This window comes from Thermobia domestica, chromosome 18 (genome assembly GCF_964235325.1).
Source record: "Thermobia domestica chromosome 18, izTheDome1.hap1.1, whole genome shotgun sequence".
NCBI lineage: Eukaryota > Metazoa > Arthropoda > Insecta > Zygentoma > Lepismatidae > Thermobia > Thermobia domestica.
The window spans coordinates 41,054,493-41,073,437 of NC_137471.1; the positions used below are offsets into that span (position 1 = coordinate 41,054,493).

Sequence of the window (18,945 nt, forward strand, 5' to 3'; positions counted from 1 at the left end):
CCTGAAGTCACCTGTGTCTTTCTTTATTCGGGCCTACATCTGTTCAATCGGCCACCTACCTGGACTTAATTACCCGTCCACCTGTGTTTGTGTTTTCCTTCTGTCAATCCTATCTGTCTGAAAAATATAAACACAGGTGGACGAGTAATTAAGTCCAAGGACGTTTCCGATTGAATAGGTGTACGCCCAAAAAAGAAAGACACGAGTGACTTCAAGTAGCTTCCGAAACAAACAAGGAGTGTTAGCCCTTTCTCTTCTTAGCTATGTATTTCAATGCTCTAAAGTGTTCTGAAGATATTTCTTTCAGTTATTGTCTGATGAAGTTATCATTAAGTTGTCGAAACCGTAACACTGTATTATAGTTTAAATAAATAAATAAATGTATATACTCTGATCAGAAAAAGTTTTAGTTATTCTTGTAGTAAGTTCCAGCGTCGTAATGAGTAGAGTTATCATTTTCAATTTAAATTATTAGCGCAACGTCAATAACAAAGGAAGCCAGTCAGAACATGCATTAAAAGGTACCATCGGGACATTCACCTGATGAGATTTTTTAAAAAAATGCAATGAGATATCTAATATTAAGTTCAACCAGGGGCGGATCCAGGACCGACTTCAGGGGGGGCGGTGGATTGTCATACTGCTACTTTTAAGGGCTCCAAATTTGGGATGGGTTTTTTATATATATATATATATATATATAAAATAAGAAAGTTTCCTCTTCTCGGAGGGCGATCACCACGATCGCCCCCCCTGGATTCGCCCCCTGAGTCCAACATTTATTCTCTTTAGGCTGAAAGAGATGGATAATAAATGAAAATGAGTGATTATCAAATAAGCAGTTGCATGATAAGGTAGGAGGAAACGAACACACTCCGAGAAAATTCATGGACACCATGTTATCTACCACAAATCACTTAGGCTGGGATGAAACCACGAAACTGTCACACCAGAAGTGAGAGGTGTACCATCTAAAAAATGATTGATCCTACCAGGACATTTATTTTCATGGTCCTCTAATTAATTTTATTCACTTTTCTTTGCTTAATCCAATACGATTTGCTTAATCCAATACGACAGGGACACACACACAAAATTGAATCTCCATTTTTACTCAACCTTTTCTGTAGTATCTCCAACTGGATGAGAGGACTCGAAGACAAAATAAAAATTCACAAGTAAATATCGTTTCACAGTGTGAAACTAAAACTTCTAAACTATGCAAATTCGATACTTAAACTTGAAGTGGTGCGCATTTATAAGTACTAGTTGCAATAGAATAATAGAATCAGAGATACAATCTGTTCCTCGATACTGCACCAATATCAGAAAACCATTACTCGCTATCTGGTACTCTTTTATTCTATCACGATAAAGGTTGAAACAAAAAACCGTTTGTTTATAGCACTTCTAGTTTAAATAGTGAGATAATGGAGGAGATGGAACATATTCATTCAATTGGACGTTGAATCGATGGCAGAAAACCGTTTATCGATATCTCTTACCGTTTTTTGATCCGATACCTGTCGACAGACGGAATGACAAAAGCCGTCCTATAAGACTTCCGACACTTATAAATACAATAGTTTAGAAGTTTTATAAAGACCGCCAATAGTCATCAGTGAGACGCGATCCCACAATGCATTTTCCGTTATGATTGTCAAAGTAACGCTTCAGTCTGCTCTATAAGAAGAAATTTGGTTTATCGAAATTCATTTATATATTTGCCCAGTAGGGCCATCCGGGACAGGAAAAAAAAAGTCATTCGTGTTGTCCACGAGAGAATAAAAAAGGTTTTCTCGTCTTGTCTCGTGTTTTTAAGCTCTTGTCTCGTCTCGACACTGCAGGAATTATTTTTCGTCTGATCCCGATTTTCGGAAACATTTTTTCATTTCGTATCAATTTTTTTTTAAGGGGGGGCTTGTTATGCAAATTTATGCATACAATATATAACCTGATTTTTCTTAACTTTATTTGGAAGTCATGATAATTCTTTCGCGTCACGGGAGGTCCATAAACAAAATTTAACAAAAATTTTGAAGTTTTTTTTCTTGGAGTATATTATGTAATGACTTGTGTAATTTAAAGGTTGATAAATGCTCTTCATTGTATTTGCAGTTTTTTATGCTGTGAATCATGCAACACTGAAACAGTGTTTGATATATCTATATATATATCTATATCTATATCTGTATATATATATATATCTATATCTATATCTTACCTATATATATATATATTTATATCTGTATCTATATATCTATATCTAACCTATATATCTATATCTATATCTGTATCTATATATATCTATATCTATATCTTACCTATATATATATATTTATATCTGTATCTATATATCTATATCTATATCTTACCTATATATCTATATCTGTATCTGTATCTATATATATCTATATCTATATCTTACCTATATATATATATATATTTATATCTGTATCTATATATCTATATCTATATCTGTATCTATATATCTATATCTATATCTCTATCTGTATCTATATATATCTATATCTATCTATCTATATCTATATCTTACCTATATATCTATATCTATATCTGTATCTATATATCTATATCTATCTATCTATCTATCTATATAAGAGTTGGGTAAACTAGTGTTGCCGAAGAAACTCGAGAAATTTCTCATCTTGTGGGGAACAGTAATGCCTATCAGTTCAGAAGACGCACAAAAAAATATCTGAAGAACTCCTTGATGGATCACCACCAATTTTGGCCAGGATATACAGGGTCAGAAGTTAGGAAACAAACTCGTCGATGGAGATAATATTCAAACCGGAAGTGGTAGAAATCGACTTCCGGTTTTCACGTTGATCATTATAGAGCAAAAACGGTATTAGATAGTGAGAACTGGTTTCCTGCAATGACTTAACCGTGTGAAAAATACATTTCATATCTATCCTTAACTCTTTATTAAAACCGGAAATGATAGGTATCCACTACAACCTCCGGTTTCAATATTGATCTACATAGAGCAAAACTATAAGAGATTGCAGGAAACGTTTTTTTAATAGATCTAGCATTCTAAGAATGATATCATCTTCTTTCTTAACTCTCTTGTCAAACTGAAAGTGGAACAAATTGACTACTTCCGGTTTTAACGTTCATTGCTATAGAGTGACAATCCTAGTAGATAGCGAGAAGAGCCAATCAAACAACTAAACGTCCCAAGAATGTATTCTATCTGTAGTCTAATCTTCCAACTATCACTTCCGGTTTCAATATTAATTGAGAAAATGTGGCGTCATACAAACCAAACTCCTTCACGGTGTTTACATATGACAGTGCTAGTTTTTTAAACTTTACTAATTAACCAAACATTTCTCAGTGGACAACACTTTCCTGATTTCAATTTTTTTTTACCATTAACCTTAACTATAAGGGGGACGAACGGATAAATATTGGGGATAGTTAACTATTCAAGCATACTTTTCAAAGGTACTCGAACACCCAGTGAATTGCGCCTCATGATCTACTTGGATATTTTCACTTGCAGCACTCGACTACGGTGTGTCATTGTCGAGTAAATCTTTCAGTTGGCTTCTTGACCTACTACAGGTTAAAATTCTATGTATGACTTCTGGATAACGAAGCAAGAATGTTGACCACTTTTTCTGACTATGCCGAAAGCCTAGTTTTAGCTTTCTAGAACAAACTTTACTACTTCTTAATCCAAGTAACTCACTCAATAATTGTTCTCTGGGTCAAAACACCGGTGTCATTTAGTAGGAAAAGAGTGTACAATTGACTCTCCATGATTGTGATAAGTATGTGAGGACCACAGCGGCCATGTTGTAGAGTGCTCATCTCTAGTATGTGAGGTTTCTGGTTTCAAGTGTGGTGGACAAATACAATATCCGTGTATTTTTCTTGATCTTCCGTTCAATCTCACTTTCTTCATTCCACCATTTTATTCATCATCCGCTGTCTCACATAGCTTCGAAGGGAGCACAATAAGTGCTTACCTCTGGTGCGTGGGTTTCCTGGTTCAAATCCAAGTAAGTTTGTCCGTGCCTTTTCTCGAGGTGCACCCGTTTCCTCCCACTTTCCCATTCCACCGATTCTTCCATTATCATTCACTTGCTTTAATCATCGTCTCCATTAGCCTAACGGGCGTAATCGTCGGACGTTAAGCTGAAAGATTTTCCTTTCATTTTCTTTTACTTTGCCTCAATACACAATTGTGGAACGTTAAAGTAGAAATTTCAATTCATTTGATTAATTATTGATACAATATCTATATATTAAAATGCTAGGTTTATGTTTTTTCTTTCAAATCCTTTCGACAAGAGATCTCGAAAACCGCAAGTGCTAGAAACGTGCCGTTTTCACTGGTCGATTCCCAATTTTGTGTAAATATCCAGTTTTAATTAAATATTTTGAAAAAAATTGTGTTATTTCTTTATTAAATTTTTTAGGGGTACACTAGAAATGTTGAAATTTTGAAAAAGCGTCATATCCTACGAGTTATACATTCCAACACCACATTGCTGTGTACAGGGGTTGTATATCTCTTAGACGTTTGTTTCATGACCAAACGATAATGAGAAACGAAGGATAAATATTTCTCCAGTCTGAGGTGAATCTTTATTGTTTGGAGTATTTTGCCCAATGAACACCATATATCACTGACATTATAATTAATTATTACTTATTGCATGCAAGAAATTAAAAAAAAAAAAACACTGATCATACATGAATTAGAAACTCCAACCGGAAGTAGGCTCAAATCTTGCAAACGTTGCGAGATATTGAAACAATAATAATTTTAAAAAAATCTCTCCTTTATGGTACCCCTTGCCGATTTTTATCTAGTTGTATTTCGCTTGTGTCTGTAAAGGGACATGTACAGATGTTGTGAGGAATGACAAGCAGATTCATGCTCATATGTGTATGATGCGCTATATAGAGAGCACAGATTCAGGTAGTACTTACAAAAATGTGAAACTACATTTATATTGGTGGAAGGTCTTACTCCTTCTAAGCAGTGGCTTACGCAAGGAGGGTTCGGGGTTTAAACCCTCCTTTGTGAAAGATATTATGAAAAATAAATGGCTTCACTGGGAATCGAACACGTATACCAAAGACACGCGAGTTAACGATTCGCTTAAGAGATCGTGAACGAATAAAACGAATGAATGTCTGTCCGTAGACGTGAACAATGAACAAAGGAAATGAAGTGTCATAAGATCAAGAACAGATCAAAGAATCATTTCCAAGAAATATATCTACATAACACATTATCTTCAGGAGAATAAACTTAATTCCAGTCAGCGCAGCGCAAGGTCCGTGCGTAGGCGACATGACTAAATTGCCTTCAACGAGTAGCGACAAGCAGTCTAGCCCTGCGACTGGGTAATTCCGAGAATTGTGCTCCATAATAATTATATAGCTCTCCCGTTCGTCTCCTTCAGCATCCGTAATTGCATCCAAAGATTATGACGTGTTGTAGGTTGTAATTTTCTAATCGGATCGGCCGCCATTTGACTCCCTGTGGGTGGGAAGTGCACGTGACACGGTCACGTGCAATGGTATGCCGCTCAAAGACACATGTGATAATGGGAAGATTACACTGTATAACGAGAGATATGGTCTTTCACAGAATGAGCAACGTTGTTTGTATTTAAAACAAGCTTTCATGTGTACCAGCGGCACTTCTTGAAGCCTTTAGAAGTTGCGGTAACTGAGGGGTGCACTAAACTAGATGTGACAACAAAAGTTATGAATGGAGTGTCTGTCATACTCTGAAAGCAAAACAGTGTAAGAATATGTCGCTTCGTTATACTTGACGGTATGGTTTTTCTAGTCATTGTGTCCAAATACTTAACTAAAAAGCGCGTAATCCAAAGCATAACTAGAGAGGATCAGAGATCCTGCCCCCCCCCAGAACATTAGCATCCCCCTCCCGATTATCGCTGGACTGCAGGTAGATACGATTCTTTCAATTCTCAGAAGTAAAGAACCATTCTCCCTAATACAATATACAAGTTATGCCAATGTTTATGACTAGGGTTATCATCCGTCCTGTTTTTCAGGGCTCGTCCTGTATTTTAACATGTGTCATGTCCAGCAGACATTTAAAATGTTTCTGTATTTACATGTCCAGCATTTAGTCAGTTTTAAAACAGATATAGGTCTAAGAAATGAATGAAAATAATAAACAGTTTGCGTCATATTAGTAGCTGAGTATAGAAATACACCTAGGACCATGGTCTCCCGCAGTGGAGGCAAAATAAATAAATAAATAAATAAATAAATAAATAAATAAATAAAGAGAAAAACGCCAATACTACTGTGAATTTTCGAAAGATTATCGGTGCTTCGACAAACATGTCAAAAACTATAAGATTTGTTACTGACATTACACTGTTTATTATAAAAAATAAGAGCATACAACTTTGGTGAAAGTCATACTGAATTCAATAAAAAAGCCAAAACTCTTTTGGAGAAAACGGAAAACGGTTTCGGTGGGAAAGAAAAATAAACCGGGTTTGAAAGAAAATCGAAGTGTCGGTTTTTCAGTTTCTGGGGATGTTGTAAAAACCAGATTTCGGTTTTACTCATTACTAATCTCATTTTATGTTCAACCCCAATAGAGATTCATGAAAAAAATTATCTCTAAATACTTATGATGAAAGTAATTTCTCCTCAAGAAAAACTTACGGCTATATTGCATTTTCCTTTAGTATTTTCCAGAAGATTATATTTCACAAAATATTAGTCTCCATTTATTTGATCTTTCTTTGAAACAAGTAGGAATTTTAACGCTTCAATTTTAATGTTTCCTTCTTCGAGAGTATTTAACTATTCCTTGGTTTTGTAGGAATCAATTTGCATTACTGTACCTATATGTATAATTAGCCCATTCAGATTTAGGTTTTAATAATATTAAAATTATACTATAGATAAATACGTATATTTAAACATTCCTCATTTTATAAAAAATACATTTGTGCTATTATATACATAAATCAATTTGAATAAACCTCTTGCTTTGTAAAAATAAATTTATATCGTCTCGTATGTGAGACGGACACATACACACACAAACACAAGTGTCCATCGAGTTAAATAGCATAATAATAATAATAATAATAATAATAATAATAATAATAATAATAATAATAATAATAATAATAATAATAATAATAATAATAATAATAATAATAATAAAAGTAAATATAAACAAGATTATTTTATTGTGCATGCTGAAGACAGATTATTCGGTGCGGAAGTTATAGCGATTACCATATTGAAGTACAAAAATTACTTATAATTATGACAATACTAGCTGAATTACTTCAAATTTTTATATGAGGCAAATACTTTGTTTGTTTAGTGTGGCGTCCATTTTCAGCACTGAGACTATATGAGACGTGAATTTACAGTTTCAGGTGGAATCCGAACCACCATAATGCGTTTACGTTTCAAGGATTTCCCACCAAGACTACGTGAACCAACGGTATCACCTGTAGCGACTAGAGTAGGAAGGATGGAAAGAAGTAAGTTAAATGGGCTAGAACCTACCCTTTGGGCAGAACATCGAGTAAAGAATTTTCTCTTACTGCAGCCTTAGATAATGCTCATTAGAGTTATATATATATATAGTTAACTAGCAGGCTTAATATTGAACTAAGAAAAAAGTTGGTCAAGTATTATACAGGGTGGAAGGTAACTCCACCGAAAAACTTTTGAAGGCTGTTCCTTATACAAAATGAAAGAAAAAAGTTCTAATAAACATGAGTCGAAAAACGTCTCCTTTCAGAGTTATGAACTACTGAAAATTCGAAATATCACGTTTCAAAACATCCTGGCTTAAAAACTATAGTGTCTATCCCAAGCGGTTTAAGGAATTACACAGGAACTGGTATACGCTTTATCTAAATATCCATGTTTCAGAATTCACCGGTAGCAGCGAAACGAATGCACCATTAGGAGTATCCCTATACTTCAACTTCCTTTTCACAGTTCCTTTCACCGATAACGGAAGATGGTAAAACACGGATATTTAGATAGAGAACATAGTAGTTCCTCTGTAATTCCTTAAACTGCTTGGGATAGGTCCTATTGTTTCTAAGTTAGGGAGTTTTGAAAAATGATTTTTCGAATTTTCAATGGATCATAACTCTGAAAGGAGGCATTTTTCGGCCCATGTTTATTAGAACTTTTTTCTTTCATTTCGTGTAAGGAATCGCCTCCCAAAGTTTGTCCGTGGAGTTACCTACCACCGTGTATATGGAACATTAGATTGTATGATTCAGAGATTTGGACATTATGAGAGTTAGAGAAAAAATATTAGAGAGCTTTAAAATGCAGCGTTGGAAGAAGATAGAGAAGATAAAATTAACAGAGTAACAAACGAAGATGTTTCAAAATGGGTAGAAGAGAAGAGAACGCTTCTACCCAGTAGCCTTATTAGGGAAGGCCAATTGGATTGGACACATCTTGCAAAGAAATTGTCTTCTTCATACCCCCATAGAAGGAAAGATGAAAGGGAAGAAGAAGACGAATAGGAAGAAGAAGAACACAACTGATCGATGATTTGAAAAATAGAAGAAAATATTGGGAGTTTAAGAGTCTTCATCCCGGCGAAATTAAAATACCGCTAATTTTACAGTAATTATGTGATATCTTCAAATAGATAAAAGATAATTGAAATATGGAACAAGAGCGCCCTAGACAATATTATTTAGCGTGAGGTACCATTATCACAAGTCACTTAGTGGTTTACCGTTTTCAGCTGTTTAGAAACGCGAAAATAAATGCCGATTTTCAAAATGGCTCGAAATCGAAAGCAGATAAGTGAGTCGTGATAACGGTATCTCATGTAAAATAATATTGTCTAGGGCGCTCTTGTTCCACATTTCGATTATCTTATCTACTTGAAGATATCACATAATTTCTGTAAAATTAGCGGTATTTTAATTTCGCAGAAATGAAGACTCTTAAACAGAAAGCTGAAAATCGAGAAACGTGGAAGAAACCTATCCAGGTCCAAACCCAAAATTGAAAAAAAAAAAAAAAAAAAACTCATTAGCCCCAGGACTTGCCAGAAGGCGGACTACTTACTAATCATATAATATATGGAACTGCTCTTCTTTCAAAATAGTAGAATATGGATTTCGCCTATTTTCAGCCAATCTCGTAGTCAAAAGGGCTTAATTTCGTCTTTCTTTTTTTATTTTTATTTTATTTTTTCCTAGGTCACTTTTTGTATCGCTTAACGAAATGATTTCCCATGTTGATACAGCATGATCTTAATAGCCATGATAAAATAAAAAAAAATCTAAAAAAGACAGGCTTTCAAGATTCTCCGTGTCTTTTTCATAGACCCTACGCAGATATTCTATATAAACTGTTATTAAAAGCATATTGCCGTCAATCCCTACAATACAGAGGACCCTATTAAATGTATTATATAAAGAAGACGACACAAATAAAATAAATAAATAAAGCGGCCACTTACTAAGTTCAAAGGATGGATGGGAGCGACATCTGCCCCTTCGTCCGTGAGAATCGCTCGGAGGTGGGCAATGTAACTGGTTGCCAGTCTCAAAGTGTCGAGTTTCGAGAGCTTCGTATCCGGAGGCACCCAGGGCAAAGTGGTTTTCAGTCGGCAGAAGGCTTTGCTGAGGACCCTCATCCTCGCGCGCTCCCTGGCGTTCGCGGCGTTCCTTTGCTGTGGTTTCTCCTTCATTCCTCCGCCTCCGCCTGCGGACGATGAAAATCCTCTGGATACGTCGCCACTATCCTTCCGTCGTCGAGGCATCAGATGACCTCAACGGGGAACACTCAAATCTCCAGAGCAGGGTCCCTTCGTAGGGCTCAGTGCTTTCCAGGATTTATTGTTCTTCTGATAAACAGTTTTCTTAAAGAGTAACGCAACTGCCTGGAATAAAGAAAAGAAGAAATTGTAATTGTATTAAACACTAACGTGAATTACCCGCTTTTGCTGGGTAAAAATAAGAAAGAACACTAATATTTCCGTTAGTCCGTCTTTTTTTTTTTTTTTTTTTTTGCATTTATTACTGAAGCACTCTCTGATATTGGTCATTTTTGATCATTTTATCTCCCCCTCCTTTAAGCTGTGGAGCTGAATTTGGATTTAAACGGCATCGGAATTGTAACTGTTCATCTTAGCCACTCCGAAAACTATGTATTCAACACTAATATCGGTCATTTTAGATCATATATATATATATATATATATCCTCTTCCCTTTAGCTGCACCGTCAAAGTGAAATGATAAAGTCCATCCTAGGCTCGAAATGACCAACTGAAAATTTGATCGAGATCGATCGGGTAGTTCAAGAGTTTGTAAGGACGAGTTTTCGCCCTTACTGTATATATCAATATTAAAATAAATAGTGAAATATAATTATTCTGTTAAATGTTTATAAAGGTAAGTCTGGCCAGACGTATAGATTCTATAGTATAATTAATAATTATATTCATATATATATTCATATGTTGATAGGGTATAATATTATTTTAATGCTTATTCTTGAAATTGTATATATGCTGCGTTGTTTTTTCTTCTTGTTTTTTCTAGTTTCTTAAAGTTATTCGTTCAAGTTTTTTTTATATAGTTTTTCTAGCATGCAATGGAAAATTCCAGAGGGTAAAGACGGTTGGACAAGATTTTCAAACGATTTTTTGCGGATTCTTTTTAGCGAAAATAAGAAACAACATAAAAAAGGACATGTTCGCTCGAGGATATATAAGCGAAGGGGGCCATTGCATTGTGCGGAAGTTGGGAATGAGACTTGGCTGTTAGAAGCCTCCCGTCGTTGTCTTCGTTATTGCCTCGCCTGGAAATATTTTTTTTTAAAACTTTCCTATCTGTTAGGGATCGGTTTGAGTGATAACCGAATGACGGAGAATTAAGTTCTCTGTGGCCAGAGTGATGGCTGTAGATTTTTCTTGATTTTTTTTTATTAATAGGCTTTCTAGAGGGACTAACCTGAATGATGGTTAGAGCAAGGGAGAAATTCCTTGGGTCAGAGTGATGACCGTAGCTAGTATGAAAATTTAGTTCAGATAGAAATAAGCTTGAGTGATAGCTTATCGGGATGAATGATTCCCGTAATCTTCTAGCTAGGAGAAAGTAGGATTTTGGGAAATTAAAAAAAAAAAAAAAAAAAACCTCTGAGGCAAGCTTCATTAAGGTACTTATTAGATTTTTTTTTTTTTTTTTTTTTTTTTTTTTTTTTTGGCTAGGCCAGAGAAACCTAAATGATGGTTTTCTCTTTGATACGAATAACCGTCTTTGGACTGAGTGATGTCCTTTGACACTTCTGGTTATTCTTGATAATTTTTTTTAATTGACGGAAGGTTGGAGTCAGGCCTTCCTGATAGAATTAGGGTAGGACTGAGCTGTGAGGAGATGACTGATCAGTGAAGTCTGAATAGAGACTGATAGGATTTTGATTTGCTTTGAGCTTTCAAACTTAAGAGACAGGGCTTCAATGCTAAAAAGCCCTGAAAGATTTTCGCTATTTGGAGAATTCATTTAATTATTTTTTTTTATTTAATTACTGAATAAAGATTGTTCTTTACCCTGAATCTTGTTACAAGTTTTATTGAGAGATATTCACCTGAGTGGGTTGGAATTTTTTATAATTATTATTTATGTTAGTGTTCCTAATTGTTAATTTCTCCTAGAGGAGCCTGAAGAGACGTTTGCAAGAGACCAGCGATAGAAGTTAAAATTTAAAGGTTGGAAGGTAACACTACAAGTTACTAAATCACAAACATAGTCATTTTTATTTATATGTGTATGGAAGATAAATAGACGAAAATTTTTGATCAAACCATAAACAATAACTCCATGTGTTTCCAATCTGGGCCACACTTTGTCACATTTTCAAAAATATACAGTTCCTTTCCTCGATACCCTAAAATACATAAGGCGTATTACTTTGGTGCGCAAGGCCCTGTGTTCGATTCCCGAAGGAAACTACGTACAATGGTTTAAAATTTAGATAGGGTTGTCGCCTGTCCCAAATTGGGAGGGACTCCCGAGTTTTAAGAAAATGTTGAGCGTCCCCAATTGCGCCTAAGAAGGACGGATTATATGGCGGGACGCCAAATTACCCAATACAAACTGTGGGACAGATAGGAACCCACTATATGACGAGACGCGAATTAGCCAAAACATTTACAAAATATGGAACAGGTAAGGACCCATAATATGGCGGGACGCCAAGTTATTATTTGAAACAGTTGCATAATATTTGACAGATAGGAAAGCGTTATTAAGTATGATAGATTTTAAGCAAACGATAATCAATAGCTTCATGTGTTTTCCAGTCTGGACCACACTTTCTCACGTTTCCAAAAATATTTCAGCCCCCTTCCTCGTTCTACTAAAATGTCTAAGGCGTATGACTTTGGTATACAAGGTCCAGGATTCAATTTACGTACAGTGGTTTAAAACTTAGGCGCCATCCTATATAGCCTCGTTAAGCTTGTCATCTGTCCCGAATTAGGTGGGACACTCCGAATTTTTAAAAAAATTCGGGTCCCGATTTACACCTAAGAGGGACGCCAAATTACCCAAAGCACTTACAAAATATGAGAGGATAGGGACGCATTATATAGTGGGATACTAAATTACCCAAAACACAAAATATGGAAGAGATATTGATGTATTACATGATGGAACGCTATAGTCTGCGTCATCCGAATTGGCGTGAGACATCAGCCAATAAGCTCACAGTGTGGTGTTACTAAACCTTCAAGGAGGAGTCTTATCATTCATAATGGATTTTTTTTTGTATTTGAGAACAATTATGAATTATAAGATTCATCCCTGAAGGTTTAGTAACAACGCACTGCGAGTTTATTGGCTGATACCACACGCCAATTCGGGTGACGTGGACTATAGGGATGCATTATAAGGCCAAATTATCCAATACATTCGACATAAATCAGATCCTGACAAAAATTTATTGGCAGTTTCGAAAAAGTATATTCTTTGAAACTGAAAAAGAATAATAAAGATAGATAGATATATGTTGAAGTAAAGCGTAAACAATCATGCAAGAAGACGGTTAATTACGATATTAACTCTGTCAGTCGTTGAAGTTTCATTGCCTAGCTCTGAAAATGATTATTGTTAGATTTTTACAAAGTTCAGGAAGTCATGGTCAGTAGTAGATTGATTATTACGTTTGCTGAATGATTAGCAAGTTCCTTGTTTATTTGTAACAATCTATTTGTAGAGTAATTGATAGCCATTTACAATGTGATCGACACTGTCTGGTAATTCAATGTTGCCATATTACGCCATAATACTGAAAACAGGTGTTGTTTACACGCCATTATCACGGCTGTGGGACGTCTATACTTGATGTCAATGTGTCATTGTAGTTTGAGAATGATACATTCCTCCCAGCCTTCCCAATAGCATTACCATTTGTCCACAAAAAAGTTACAATTGTTTTAATTCCTAATTCTTCACGTTTCGTTAAAAAAATCTTCACTTTCGTATGTTTCTGCCATTCGTGAGGACAAACGTTGAACACCTACTCTATGGTTTATATCTCAGAAACATCTGCAGTTATGGTTCAGAAATTCTGACTCTCCAAAGTTCTGGTTACGTAACTTTACGGACATCCTGTAGCTCCGAAGATTATTGTTAGATTCTTACGAGAGCTCCTTCGTAGCTAAGCGGTTAGCTTACTCCCCTTTGGCGTGGGAGACCCGGGTTCGATTCCCGCCGGGAACTCATGTGGTTCGGATTCCACGTTAATCAGTAGCTCCAAGTCTCATATTGCCTCGCTACTGAAAGGGGCGTTAAACTCAAAATCAAATCAAAATCAAGATCCTTTCGAAGTTTACACGAAACCACAAGGAAGCAACACTCTTTTAAACATATTAATAATAATAATAATAATAATAATAATAATAATAATAATAATAATAATAATAATAATAATAATAATAATAAAATTGGTCTACTTTTATCGAATCTATGTGTGATCAGTATGGGGTGGAAGTTGATGGAATATCATCTTTTTTTTTTTTTCTGGTATTATGGACACAATACCCATAAAACAAACAAAATATTATACTTCGTTCTGAAACAAAAAATAGTACTTTTAAAGAGCAAATTTCTGCATATTTTGTCAGTTTTCAGCTTTTAGGTCGTTTCTTCAATTTTAGGTCATTTTTTATAAGTTCGGTGATTTTATCTTCATTTTGGATAAACTTCGGTAATTTTTAAAATTATTTTTGGTCATTATTTTAATTTTGGTAAAATGCTCGAGACTTTGCACTGAAATAAACACATTTTCTCATCAGATGGCAATTTACAAACAAAATAGAAAGGATTTGAACTACATTAGATTAGTCTTTGTTTTTATGTTGCCAAGACTATGGTAATGTATTAATACTGCAATCGTATGTAAAGTAAGCGGGAAAAATATAATTTTTATTGTTATTAAACATTTCCAAAATTAATTTGTGTGTGTGTAATGGTTTTTCTTAATAATTTCTGACATTTAAATTAATAACTTTTTCGATGGTCTGTGTGTTGGTGTAAAGAGGCAGCGAGCCTAGAAAGACCGTCCCCTCCGAATGTGTTCGAATTAGTCCTAGAAGCGACAGTCCTATTAGCGACAGGAACTGTTATCTGTCCTATGAGCGACCGATTCATTTATATTGAGATGATCGAAGATGATATGATTCCCTCTCGTAAAATATGTTTACCTCTGGCGTTTTTAGCGCCCGAACAACCTTGGTATGAAATATGTACGTGCCGGTAATACTGTTCGTCAAATATATTTTCCCTCTATTCTGAGTGTAAATAAACCTTATTTTAATTTTGAGTTAGATTTGACATGAAACATATCAAATAACTTAACGAGACAACAGGAATATTTCCATGAAAAGTATATTCCTATGTAATTATTGAAAATCCAGTTGTAATATCCCCTTTCTTCAAAAGCTCTGTTTTCTGTACTTAATTTGATTCAAATCTAATTACTCACTAAGCACACTAATATATTTTATTTTGGAAAAAACGTGTAACAGTTTCGCCAACTATATACTTTTTAGACATCCTAAGACACTGTGAATAAAATGAAAAAAATGTCCATAATAAACGACAGCTTTTGAGATCCCTTACATCTCATTGGCTATTCTCAACCAATCCCATCAATTACAATGCAGTTCACTCTAAACAATCTAAAAGGTAAACAAACACTTTAAACTACCTTCCACTTTATTGTAAGCTACTAGAACGTAAACTTATTGCTTAATTTGCCTTCCTCCCTTGTTTTGACCGATAAAAGCTTGTCGTATAGCAATCTGAAATAATCCCTTATAACTAGACTAATTGTTAAGTCCTGCGAGAGATTTGTAACTAGTGTAATAATTTCTTCGAATGTACCGTGTTTTCAGATTTCTTTAATATCCTCAAGTGGTGAACACCCTCTTTCCATGGGCACCCAGTGGGAAGGCAGGGATCGCCCCTCCCCCTCTGGCTCACGAAAATGTATACGTAATATAGCAAACCACGTACATAAATACCAAATATACCAGATGTGATACAGAAACCATGGAGATCCCCTCCCTACAGCATTTTTCAGATGGGAAGCGGCATGGCCTTGAGTTGGCTTTACGCGGCGTCCAATTGGCTTTGAGCGGTGTTGACAATTCGCGACAAGCAGTTCTGCACGCTGACTTCTCGCGCTACTGCGAATCTTGACAATAGCAGAGGCGCTTATTAGAAATATTGTATTAGCACATTAACTGCTCACTTTACGAAGTAGAGAAAAGAATTACGAACACATACGTGAAAACTACATCTTTTTATGACAACTGGTTGTCATGATACACGCTTTGAAAGGTTTCCATATAAAACAATTAGTAAAACGAGCGTTGAGTCCCGTCTAATTTCCAATGGATTTTTCTTCGATTTGGAAATGGAACTCAACTTTTATTAAAGGATAATCAGGGGTGTAACCAACAGGTTGTTCTAGGGGAACATTACTTTCAGGGGGAGGAAAGCTTTTCACGCATTAAAATCAGAACAAATGACCTCTTTCAGGATATGAAAGCATTTTAACTCACCATGTATACTATACACATATTATGTTTTCTCGATGCTACCTTAACAAAAGACGGATCTTGACAGTACTGAAGTTGAAAAGCGGATTGTAAGAGATAAATCAACAAGCTATTCATAAGAAAACAAATGCTGTTTCTAGCAGTCTGTTTATCCGACTTTGTGTTTATGTAGGTTAAAATACTAAAGGGAAAAAACTCGAAAAAATATCAACTCAGATATTATTATGCAATAATATAGTAGTGAGAGATCCTGGGGGGACTGAGGGAGCCAGAGCCCTCATTTTATTTGTAAATGTGCAATATTAGGCATAATTTGAATGCAATTTGTCACAAAATCATCATATATGCTTTCTGTATCTGAATGCACCCCCCCCCCCCAATTTACAGAGAAATCAGCGTCCTTGTAATTAGGTACAGAAACTGTATTGATGATGTTTTCTTTTTTCTTTTTTTAAAAATCTTATTTTATTATAAACGTTCCTAATTTGCATTAACTATTAAATAAGTTTACTAAACATATACTAGATGAACCTCATTTCAGGGCTGGAAATAGTTTGGAAAGTCAAGGCCCTCTTTTCCCCCGTTTCTACACCCTTGAGAATAGTAAGCGATCGAATTAAATAACAAGCCTCTGCAATTTGATTCATTTATATATATTCGATTCCCGGCGGGAGCTCATGTGGAAGAACAGAAGGTATGGAACATTCGTAATATTGTTTTGAAATTGCCTTCATGCAAGATTCTTCCTTATTCGACAGAAGAAACGCAGTATGATTTTTTTTTCTTCGTTTCAATACCTTACGTATGTGTGGCCAATTACGTAATCCTTCTTTACTCCTCTAGTAGGGATGCAAAAGCACCAGGCGTCTGAGTGGTGTCATAAATTATTGTAACCCAAAACAAACTCGACCATATCGCGTTGCTTACGAATCAGATGGATTGTTGTTGTGAGACCTACATCAAGTATAAGAGTATGTTATTATAGGAACAGACATGGAAGCAAAGGAGCTGATTGTGTGTGTAGGTACGCAACTTCTCTTCTAGCATAAACAGAATTCATCAGTGTCTAGATTGCTTTTTTTCGTGGTAGTTCATTTGTTCTCCAAAATTATAGTTGACAGTGTCTTTAAGGAAACCGAGTACAAGTGCGGAATTTTCTTTAAAAAAAAAGTGCTACGAAGTGAAGCTCGAAGAATTATTTTTTTTGTGTTTATAATTTTTGGAACTCATAATAAAAAATTTACAAGAGTCAGATTCAGACAATGGCGAAATATTAATTGACATAGACGATAGTGAAAGTAGTGTTGAAGACGAACGTTTAGCAGTTCCACTGGAATAAGTTAATAGGTAGGTTATTCAGTTGCTATATATACTTCTAGGATACACAGCCAAAATCTTTGAGTTTGCTGGAATAGTATATTTACATTGTGAATAATGTTGCCAATGTATGTGTAATAATCTCAACTAGAGGAAGAGCGAGAAGGGAAAGGGGAGTCCGAAATCCGGCAACACCGCGCGGAATATCCCACAGCATTGGCTACTGCCCGTGATGCTTTACATCTGAAAAACACAATAGGAGATTTTCTTCGGGCGTCCCTACCTCTTTCTGATCTCTTCCTTATGCCATAAACATATTCAATCTAAACTTATGCTCCGTATCATTTTAACATGAAATTTAAAGGCTAATGTACTCTAAATATTTAGTCAGTTTTCCCCTTGATAGAGTCAATGTATTCATAGAAATTAATTCAAAAATATAATATTAGGAAAAACGTATAAAGATTGTTAATGTAATGAGAGCATTCTCACGTATTAAATTCAGGTAGAACGAAATTTTTCATAGTACATTTTGTTAGGTTCTAAATCACATTAGCATAAAACAAGTTAAAGAAGAGAGAATCTTATCTTCTTCCATTATCTTAGTATGAACGAATCGGTGACTCATAGGAGAGTTAACAGATCGAATAGGTCGCTCATAGGACAGTTAAACAGTTCCTGTCGCTAATAGGACTGTCGCAAGTGGGACGACACCAATGTGTTCCTGACTTTCACTTTCCGATATTTTACATACAATTTGCTTAATTCTAAACAAATAATTACACGATTTACTGCATTAGGCATTATTTATTTATCATTGTAGTGATGTATAAGGTAAGGAAACACAGAATGGTGCATACGTAGTAGACCCAGAGTGAAATATTAGTACATTTTACACTCAATAATCTATTATATTTCTCTTATTCATGTAATTGTTTAAATTTGTTTTGTTTGCTTATTTTCATTTAAAATCAAACTTACATAATTCAATTGAAGAAGATACGTCAATTTTTTCCTAAGGTGGCCCATGGACAAAAATCAAAAGCTTGTATCATTTGTTCCATGCTTAATATAAAAGTGCATCTGTCATAATGTACCTGCATTTAGACTGTTCTTAACTGAGAAAGTACAGTTGGACATCAATAACTTGAATTCCTTGATAATTCGAGTTTTTTTCACATTCTCTTGAACTCTCCATAATACTCAATGTTAATATGACATCTGTAAGTCGAACGTTTAAAAATAATAAGTCGAATTTTATGGGTTTCACAATCATGCTTAAAAATCTATGTAACTCGAACTTTCATATCTGGGAACCTCTACGAGTCGAAGTTTACCTCTATAAGTCAAATTTCTTTTGATGTGAGCTCGATAACTCGAAGCTATGAGCTCTATGCTTTTACGTAACTGTCATTGTAGCTAATTCTGTCGTTGTTGCTAATGTGTACTGTAATTGTGTTTTACTCGTGTTTAGTGTTTTTAACTAGTTATTTTATGTAATTTAAGGAACTT

General features: G+C 35.1%; 1 protein-coding gene across 1 annotated transcript in view; it reads right to left on the bottom strand.

Moving 5' to 3' along the window:
• LOC145674811 (musculin-like) overlaps positions 1-18,945 on the bottom strand; it is a 96,589-nt gene that overhangs the window by 53,002 nt on the left and 24,642 nt on the right. Inside the window, exon 2 of the mRNA XM_081745031.1 lies at positions 9,506-9,928. Within this exon, the coding sequence (XP_081601157.1) occupies positions 9,506-9,808 (303 nt within the window). The 5' untranslated portion in view covers positions 9,809-9,928. The remainder of the gene's footprint in view (positions 1-9,505; positions 9,929-18,945) is intronic.